Raw genomic sequence first — 10,348 nt, 5'->3', positions numbered from 1 at the left:
CAAATTAGCATCCATTTGGGGTCTGAGCCTCAAAGCCTTTTTCCTTTAACATATCCCATTATGTTCCAGCAAATGCTATGCCTTCACATATCCCCGCATAGCCCCAGGACACCTGGTTACTATGTCCTCCCAGAGGAGATTAACTGTTTAGCATTCCAACAGGTCCCAGTCGCACCTTGAGACACTCCTCAGAGGGAGCCTTATCGGCTTCCGGTCATACCGGAGAACTCCCTCAGAGAGAAGCAGTCTCCGGTCATACTGAGACATTTCTCTCTTAACTATTGGGATTAGAGGCGAAATGCGGGGGGGGGGGGGGGGGGGGGGGGGGGGGTTGTTAATAGAAATTGGCTTCAAGCAGCACACATGGGCCAAGGAGCTGCGCCCTCCACAACTAGATTGAAACAACTACTTGACTTGGAGCTGATGGATCCTGGAAAAACACACTGTTTCCCAATAAAATTTCTAAAAAACAAAAAAAAGAAGAAGTTAAGTCTTTAGGAAATGTAGATTAGGAGGCTGTTGTGGTAAACTGGGTAAGAAATAAAGCTTGGAATAAGACAGTAGGAATAAACATGTTCAAAGAGAATGGATTCAAAAGATGCTGGAGGTAAAAATCTACAGGGCCTCATGACAAGTTGGATGTGATAAATGATGTGTTGAAGATGATTCCTGAGGTTTCTATCTTGAAATTAATCATGTGCTTTCTCTGTGCCACACAATGCACTGCCAGGATATGAGAATATACAACAAAAGTCCCTGAGGACTTTTTACCTACTTGAAATTAATACAGGCTATTTCAGAATCACTTTTCTGTCAAATGCTCCATCTTAGCAGTAATAGAATAATTAGTGTGAAATCCTTGTATAGTTCATCTTTTCTTCTATTAAAAGATAAATTTTGTTTCATCTTTATTATGTAATAAAATCTTAATTATCCATTAGTTAACAATGTCTTTATATACTTTTAAATATCCTTTGTGAAGTCTGAACAAAATGTGATTTGTCTTTGGAAACATAACACCATTACTGCCATTATATTCTGGCTTGTATTTTGGACATGTTTTATCCCATTCTTTTCAACTCTTTGTAAACACATTGTAGACAACTATTTTGAAAACTGACTTAAAATTTGTTGATAATAGTAAATATTAGCTGTGGGTGTGACTTAGAAGACCAACTTGATAAATTGTATATTTCGCACTATCCATGCAAACTATCCTTTGATTTGAGGCTGTTTTGTCTCAGCTTGTCACTACTTCTAATTGTGACTATGGATAAACTTTTTTTCCCCCCTATACGTTTTCTGTAAAAAGGGGGATAAAATGTATATTGTCAGCTGCTCCCGCAGTTGTTTCCTCAAGTAGGCCTTACTTTGTTCCTCATCGTTTGAAGCTTTGCTTCAGTGCCATCTGAATACATTTGCCCAATTATCACTCATCATAAGGGTCTGCTATCTTCCTTTTCATGGAATGGGAGAGCTACAATCATATAAACCAACAGAGTCAAAACGGGAGTATACAATCTTCTCCAGTGGGATGCTTTAAATAATGTGTATTCTATTTAAATGTTTTCGTTTGGACATAATAGACGTTATAGGACATTTTCTTAAGTAGTTTTTCTAGAATTAAGACTCCTCTAGAAAAAGATTTTTGACCAAATTGCTCATGTGAAATAATACTAATAAATAGAAGAAAGCATTATTGGTACTAAGTGGCATATTATTGTGATTTTCCTAGGCAAAGCTATTTTTTTCTGTCTTTTTTTTTTAAATTTGGGAATTGGGGGAGGGGAACAGTGTTGGGGAATTGGGGAAGGGGACCAGTTGTTGTTCTTCAATCTTAGTTGTGGAGGGTGCCAGTCGCCATCTGGCTGCCCGTTAGCAATTCGTGGTCTCTAAGCTAATGGTGCTGTGTTACAATCTTAGTTGCAGGTGGGCGTAACCACCATCCCATGTGGGAGTTGAACCTAGTAGCCTTGTTGTTAAGAGCACGTGCTCTATCCACTGAGCCATCCGGGCGGCAGCTCAGCTCAAGGTGCCGAGTTCAGTCTTAGTTGCGGGCAGGTGTAGTCCACTATTGAACAGGCAGTCTTGTTGTTAGGAGCACGTGCTCTCACCAGCTGAGCCATCGTTCCACCTGTTGGCAGCTCAGCTCAGGTGCAGCATCACTGGCCCATGTGGGAATCGAACCGGCAGTCCTGTTGCTCAGAGCTCACGCTCTTAAGCTAACTCTTAACCAACTGAGCCACTCGACCGGCCCCAAAGCTTCTATTTTAGTAGACACAGTTTACCAACTTTGTACCAAGAGTCCTTCCTCTTTTCTTTGAGTAAAGCCCTCTAAATATTTGTGAAATTCAGTTGAATTGAATTATATTACATTTGCCAGATAAAATGTAACACATTTTATTTTATTTATTTATTTAAAATATTTTTATTGGGGAATTGGGGGGATGGGAACAGTGCTGGGGAATTGGGGGAAGGGGAACAGACAAGTTGCTGTCCTTTTGTTCTTCAGTCTNTCCCCCAATTCCCCAGCACTGTTCCTATTCCCCTAATTCCCCAATAAAAATCTTTAAAAAAAAAAAAAAAGGATCTATAATACTATATTTTCTTAAGTCTAAGATGCCATACATTTTAAGACACTAAGGGGAAAAAAACATTACCATATTAAATGCATGCACTGATTTTAAGACGTCGATTTCAGTGGCTTAAAACTGTGGGAGCAAAAAGTACAACTTGGGAAATACAGAATTAATTTTAGCCAATTTCTTCAACCTTGTCCCTAAAACTTATTTTTTGCCTGTCACCAACTAATCCGATTGGGTGTAAAATTCACCTCATTTTCTTTACATTGATCTTATAACTTCACAATTGATGAACAATGCCTAGAATCTCTAGATGGCTAAGTAACAAAAGCCAAAGCAGTGGACAGGCTAGATTATTAATTCTGATAACAAAGCTTGAGGATAGAATTCAAGTTTCCTTTCATTATTTTACATTTTTAGCATTGCAAAGAAAAAAGTCAAACTAAATGAAAATGATGACATAGCTACAAAAACAAACTGCCATTTCTGGTCCGGTGATCTTCACAAGATAGTTAATAGGGCTACCAATAGGCTTGCAAATGTCCATCCAGACTATACATAGCAATTTCCAAATTAAGTGTTATTACTGCTTTACTCAACGCTGTCACTTTGCTCTAACATTTCTTTCAGGAAGCATAAATATAAACACCCTGACCCTGTACAGCATGAAGAAAGACACTTTTTGGAAGATGAGATTTCTAAAGAATATTTACTTAGAGAAAAAGTGAAACAATGAAGTGGATTGAGGTGAGTGTGAATGACAAGTAAAAATGGATATAGAGAACATGTGGATACAAGTAAAATAGACTACAGTAAGTCCCAGACTTATGAACGAGTTCCATTCTGGGAGAACGTTCTAAGTCGGATTTGTTTGTAAGTCAGTCCGACTCATTCGTAAGTCTGACAAAGTGAGTCTTCTACACCTTTGACACAAATATACAATGTAAAGCATAAAAAAACTAAACATACACACAAAAATACTGTAAATAAACCATTTTTACTTTTACAGTTACCTTAAAATGGTGGTACAGTACAGTACAACAACTGGCATATACGGGATTGCATGGAGTGAACTGACAAGAAGAATTATTAATAGGAGGAGGGAGGGTAGGGGGGATATGGTGGAGTTGAAGGCTCATCCGCAATAGGAGATGCAGGGCAAGATAGAATTTGGCCCACACCTGAGCTCACACACATGAGCTACTTATGCTATTTGTTTGCATCTACGAATGTTTATAATGCAAGGTCCATTTGTATCTGTGAAAGTTCGCAACTCGAATGTTCGTAAGTTGGGGATTTACTGTAGTCTAATTTGAATACAGTGAATACAAGATAACGTGTTTTGAGAAAAAAGGATCAAGTGCCAAATAAATGTAAAACACTCAGAAAAACGCCTGGCACACTGATATGCTTGCTGTAAGTATCATTACTAGCATTATTATAATAAATTAGAAGGTTTTTACTCATTTATTGTTGACTATTATATCCCAGCACCTACCACAGTAGGCACCCAAATAATTATGGATTTTAAAACATGTTGAATGAGGGGCCAGCCAAGTGGCTCAGTTGGTTAAGAGCGCGAGCTCTGAGCAACAGCGTTGCCGGTTCGAGTTCCACATTGGCCAGTGAGCTACACCGGAGCTGAGCTGCCACTGAGCTGCCAACAGGCAGCAGGATGGCTCAACTAGCGAGAGCACGTGCTCCTAACACAAGGTTGCCGGTTCGACTCCCGCATGGGATGGTGGGCTATGCCCACCCGCAACTAAGATTGAACACAGCACCTTGAGCTGAGCAGCCGCGAGCTGCCGATGGGCAGCCAGATGGTGACTAGACTTGGAGTTGAGCTAGCTGCGCCCTCCACAACTAAGATCAAAGGACAACTTGGCTGTTCCCCTTCCCCAATAAAATCTTTAAAAATAAAAAATAAAAAGTAAAAACAAGTTGAATGAAATTCTATTTTAAATAACTACAATATATTATTTGTCTTATATAAGATGTACTTAATTACTTTGGAATATCTGTAATTCTACAACCAAAAATCATTTTTCATTTTATACCATGTAAGTAAATTTTACAAAATAGTATGGTCTTTTTAATTGGTTCCACATCATATCTATTTAATCAGCTATAACTATAATTTCCTAAAACAATTTCTAATTTTGGACGATGTATAACATTCAAGACTTCAGTACCACAGTATTAATTCTTTTATGCTTTAACTTAAGCATGAAAATGGTCATGGGAACATACAAACTAGCTTATCAACCTACCCCCATAGATGTACAATTAGAAAAAGAAAAACTAGGGCTGGCCGAATGGCGCGATGGTTAAGAACTGGCTTGGGACGCCAGAGGGCCCCAGTTCGGATCCCACATATGAGGGCCAGTGACACTGCCCTCTACAGCTAAGATGCTGAACAACAGCTCAACCTGGAGCTGGGCTGCCGTGAGTCGCCAGCGACAGCATAGGCTGCAGCCCCTGCTGCAGTGGGCTGCCATGGGCTATCACATGTGGCTGGCAGCCAGTGTGAGCTGCGAAGAGCCGCTGTGAGTGGCCGTCCAGAGGCCGGCAACCAATCTGCCTCACCAGAGAAGAGCACAATGATAATACCAACATGGGCCAGTCAAGCGACGTCCTCCACAACTAGACTGAAGAACAAAAGGGCAGCAACTTGTCTGTTCCCCTTCCCTGATTCCCCAACGCTGTTCCCCTCCCCCAAGTCCAAAACAAAATCTTAAAAAAAAAAACAAAACACCAAGGTTAAAAATGGAATTACATTCTTCCTTACCAGCTATAGTTTTGTTTTTGAAGCTGTTTTTAGGTTGAATATTTTAATCAGTTTTAACACTCTGAAAACTCAAAGAGGCAAATATGAAGCCAGTGAGCACAGAGACAGGAAAGCAAGTCAGAGTACAGCCAACACTTCAATTAATTTTTAAAAATCGCTTTCTACTGAATTCTTGAAACTCCGTTATTGCATTCTTGGTTCGCTAAGGCTTAATCTAAATAGATCACATTCACAACTCCCCTCAATAGGATAAAAAGTCATATTTTCCACCAATATGAAAACTGCTCAGTCAAGTGACAACATCGTATGTATCTGTTCCTGAAATCAGTACGGGTATCATGAAGTTATCATGCCATGAACGTTTCCTGTAATAACTGTTACTAGCTAAGTTCCTCCCAATTCTCCATTTTTCTCTCATACCTATCATTCATTTTCTATGACTAAATACTGCTGAAAGAATTAATTTTCTTGGCATTGGCCCTGCGGCGTCCAGGAAAGCTTTCTCCAGTCCACCCACTTTCCCTCTCAAAGCACTCTTGGCCTCCTGATGCCCATCTACTTACGAAGTCCTTCACCCTTCGCTACCTTCCTCTATCATTTAAGTGAACTTGGCCTTCTTTTCCGCTTGTTCATCCCCTCCCAAATCACCTTACCACGTTTATCCTGAATCCCTGCGTCTTTTTGGACCCTTGGAATGAGGCTCCTCTCACCTGGTAACTTTGTATTTGTCAATATCTACCGCCTTCTAAAGAGCGCACTCAATGAAGGTCATCTGGTTAAACAGCTCTCTCTTTCAAATATTCAATCAGTGCCTAAACCTGCCTCTTCTAAACCAAGCTTTGTCCCTTACCACAGGAATTATCTGCTCACACCCCTCCCTCTCCACCGCCCCCGTCACACACACAGCTTTTGCTCTGCCTACCCGATTCCCAACTTTCAACTCCACCTTTGTTCCCACTTCGGCTGACAAAACTTCGGGCCATTCACTCGGCTCCTTCTGAATTTATTCACAAACATCCCCACGCTGCCCAGTTCTTTATCGCCCACCCGCCCCACGCGGCCGCCCGGGTCCAAGCCTCCGGGCCCCTCGCGCCCCCCCCCCTTGCCCGAGACCTCCGGAGGCAGTCGGCGTGCTGGACCCCAGGCCATCACCTTCTTCCTCCGCCATCGTTTCCGCGAAGGCCAGGGGCACCCCTGCGGCTCCCGTGAGATCGGACTCCTCCCGCCCTCCGCGACGCGGAAGCCTTGGGCAGCCCAAGACCCGCTCACGGCCGCCGCGCCCCCACTTCCTGACCCGCCCCCCTCCGGTGTCGCCGCCAACCGGGTCCCTTCAGGCGGCCCGGGAACCAGAGTGCGGAGAGCGGAGAGTCGGGGAAGCGTTTGGATGGTGCTCCTGGGCCTGCGCGGGCAGGAAGCTGACTGGAAGCCTGGGTTCCGCTCACAGCTGGCGCTCCCACTCAGGCCCCGCCGGGGAGAAGGAGGCTGGGGGCCCCGTGGCAGCCCCTACCCCATCGCCATCCTTACCAAAAGGTGCGAGCCTGAGCACGCTTTTTCCAGGACTTTTGTGATTCGACGTAGTGGAGTTTAGAGAATATACCTTCCAGACCCAGCCCCTGTCACCGCTCCATTTTATGGAAAGAATATTGAGATCCAGCGAGGTGTGAATCATAAAGCTGTGCAGGGGTGGCCTGATAGGTCAGTTGGTAAGAGCACGGGCTCTGAACAACAGGTTTGCGGGGTTCGATTCCCATATGGGCCAGTAAGCTGTACCCGCTACAGCTAAGATTATGAACAACTGCACGACCTGAAGCTGGGCTGCTGGCCAGCTGCAGGTGAGAGCCTCTATAAGCTGCTGTTAGCAGCCAGCCAATGGCTGGCGACCTACGACTGCCTCAGCCAGGTAGACTGCAATGATCATAATACCAGCATGGGCCAGTGAGGGACATCGTCCACAGCTAGACTTGCGGTGGCTGCTGGGAGGGTGATAAAATAAAGCTGGACAGTGCTAGTACAACTGAAACCCAGGCCTAGGAACTCCTGTCAGGGCCTGCATTCTCCGGGATTTCATAGCGAGGCAGAGCGCTCACTGGGTTGGCGCTTAGGTTAGGCAGGTTCCATAGACATGGGCAGCAGATACCAGAGTGTCCTGCTTGTCGGATGAGCACACTGCAAGTGTTCCACCTCATGAGAAAACAATACAGTGGCCACTGAGGACCACTGTTTTCCAAGTCGAAGGACTTGAGGTGATGTCTATTACTCATAGCGCCTTCGTGATCACCTCAAGGTGACTGATGGACTTACTTGTAAATTTGCCTGCTCTGTACAGTAGTGGATAGAAGAAAGAGCTTCTTCAAGTGAAATGGAAATAGAAAAGAAAAGATATTGAATAATTATGTTCGGATAGAAATCAATGGAATCATAATTGTGTTCCCTAGTAGAAATGTTCTTCCCTTGACCCCTAAAACCTCCACATAAGGATAATGAGACTGGATCAGTCTATCCCCAAACCTGTATAATTTTGTTATGAGAGAAATAGGCCATTTTTTAATTCAAAATATATATTTCATCCAAAAAGATAGAATCTAAGCTGCTCAAGATGTTGCCATGCAGCAGGCATTATAGCTGACTTTTCAGTAGGTCATTCCGTAATCCCATAAGACCAGCTGCTTCCAGATGGTAATGCACAGAGAGGTAGTGGACACATGGTCCTAAGATATCTTCCTATGATAAGTTGATTATTTTACCACTGCAAACCATAGGCTTCCAGTTGCCAGTCCAAATTTCGAGGGGTCATTTTATTACCCTTTGCCATACCTTGACTAGTCTTCAAATGGTATTTTATTTACAGTATACTCTCAGAGAACAATATGCTTTTCTGCTACTTCTAGAAGTTTGAAGACTACTGTATGCAACTGATATTTTTACAAAGTCATGTGAAATGTACTTTGAGAAGCTAAGTCTTGGGCAGCTGGTTAGCTCAGGTGGTTAGAGCACAGGCTCATAACACCAAGGTTGCCAGTTCGATTCCCACATGTGTCACATCCAGCATGGCAAGGGCAAACGGGTTTCTCTTGAGGGGCGGCGTAGATTGAATAAAGAGTCAGAGACAAAAGTAGGATTAAGAGCGAGACCAAGGGACTCAGTCAGAGAAACTGAGCGAGCCCAAGGGANAAAAATCTTTAAAAAAAAAAAAAAAAGAATACCAGGAAAAAAATATAACCACAAGAAGTTTACTTAGTAGTTACACATGCATGTTAAATACATTAGTAGTATTTTATTTTAAAAAAAAAACTTAATTGGCTAATTTCAGAAATCAAACTAACAAATACTAAGGGTGCCAAAAAAATGTGCACACATTTTAAGAGATTTTAACAGTTTGGTCAACATTGCTCAAGTACTAAGCAGTTTGCCACAATCAGAAGTGTCTGGACGCTGACGATAACCACTGTGAGCACCTCTTGTAATTGCAGAAGTCAAATGTAACTTGTATTCATCTTTTGTTATCGCTATATATTAATACAGTTTTTTCCTTTCTTAAAATAAATTTTTTTGGCACCCTCTGTATATTGAGGTAGTAAATAAATGTATGTGATCAATAGGTTAGGTAAGGCTTTTTATTAGACAGAGTCTAAAAGCACACATTTAAGATAAAGATAAATTTTGGAAGGGGATATTCACATAAAAAGTGTTCTTTACAAAAAGCTATCATTTTCCTTTAAAAAAAAAAATTCTTGGCCCGGCCGAGCGGCTCAGTTGGTTAAGAGTGCGAGCTCTTAGCAACAGGGTCACTGGCTCAATTCCCACATGGGCCAGTGAGCTGCGCCCGAGCTGAGCTGAGCTGCCCTGCCAACAGGCAGCAGGATGGCTCAGCTGGAGAGAGCACGTGCTCCAAACAACAAGGTTGCCGGTTCGACTCCCGTATGGGATGGTGGGCTATGCCCACCCGCAACTAAGATTGAACACAGCACCTTGAGCTGAGCAGCCGCGAGCTGCCGATGGGCAGCCGGATGGTGACTAGACTTGGAGCTGAGCTAGCTGCGCCCTCCACAACTAAGATCGAAGGACAACTTGGCTGTTCCCCTTCCCCAATTCCCCAATAAAAGCTTAAGAAAAAAAATTTCTTTATAAAATGATTCACTTTACAGGGACTTAAAGTGTTCACTGTGCACATAAATGGATTTTATTCATAAAAGTACAATTTATACAAAAATTTTGCAGTTTCCCAAATAATTTATGAAGCATACAAATCTTAACAGTCATCTCTCAAGAATCTATATTAGTAATGATAAAGGCCATACAAATAAACATTCTATAAAGGATCTATAGGGCCGGCCGAGTGGCGCGATGGTTAAGAACTCGCTTGGGATGCCAGAGGGCCCCGGTTCGGATCCCACATATGAGGGCCAGTGACACTNAGCCCAGCTCCAAGTTGAGCTGTTGTTCAGCATCTTAGCTGTAGAGGGCAGTGTCACTGGCCCTCATATGTGGGATCCGAACCGGGGCCTTCTGGAGTCCCAAGCCAGCTCTTAACCAATGTGCCACTCGGCCGGCCCTAAGAAATATTTTTAAATAGTGTTCTTGAGCAAAAAACAATTTTTTTCCTATTTATCAAGATTTAAATTTATAAAAATTGTTTTTTCTTTTTAAAGATTTTTATTGGGGAATTGGGGAAAGGGGAACAGACAAGTTGCTATCCTTTTGTTCTTCAGTCTAGTTTTGGAGGACGTTGCTTCACTGGCCCAAGTTGGCACCATCATTGTGCTCTTCCCAGGTGAAGCAGATCAGTCGCTGGCTCCTGGATGGCCGCTCACGGCGGCTGCTAGCCGCTCACGCTGGCTGCTAGCCGCTCACGCTGGCTGCTGGCTACACACGGTAGCCCATGGCAACCCACTGCAGTAGTGGCTGCAGCCTATGCCATCGCCAGCAACTCATGGCAGCCTAGCTCCAGGTTGAGCTGTTGTTCATCATCTTAGCTGTA

At 43.1% G+C, this 10,348-nt stretch overlaps 1 protein-coding gene across 4 annotated transcripts in view; it reads right to left on the bottom strand.

The window, feature by feature from the left end:
* Positions 1 to 6,641, bottom strand: part of DPY19L4 (dpy-19 like 4) — an 87,029-nt gene extending 80,388 nt beyond the window's left edge. For all 4 annotated transcript variants that reach the window (XM_019632019.1, XM_019632021.1, XM_019632020.1 and 1 more), the window contains exon 1: positions 6,523 to 6,641. In XM_019632019.1, coding sequence (XP_019487564.1) covers positions 6,523 to 6,538 — 16 coding nt within the window. In that variant the 5' untranslated portion in view covers positions 6,539 to 6,641. The remainder of the gene's footprint in view (positions 1 to 6,522) is intronic.
* Between the last annotated feature and the right edge of the window lie 3,707 nt (positions 6,642 to 10,348).

This window comes from Hipposideros armiger, unplaced genomic scaffold (genome assembly GCF_001890085.2).
Source record: "Hipposideros armiger isolate ML-2016 unplaced genomic scaffold, ASM189008v1 scaffold_1069, whole genome shotgun sequence".
In the NCBI taxonomy this organism is placed as follows: domain Eukaryota; kingdom Metazoa; phylum Chordata; class Mammalia; order Chiroptera; family Hipposideridae; genus Hipposideros; species Hipposideros armiger.
This window is presented reverse-complemented; position numbering and strand designations above follow the sequence as displayed.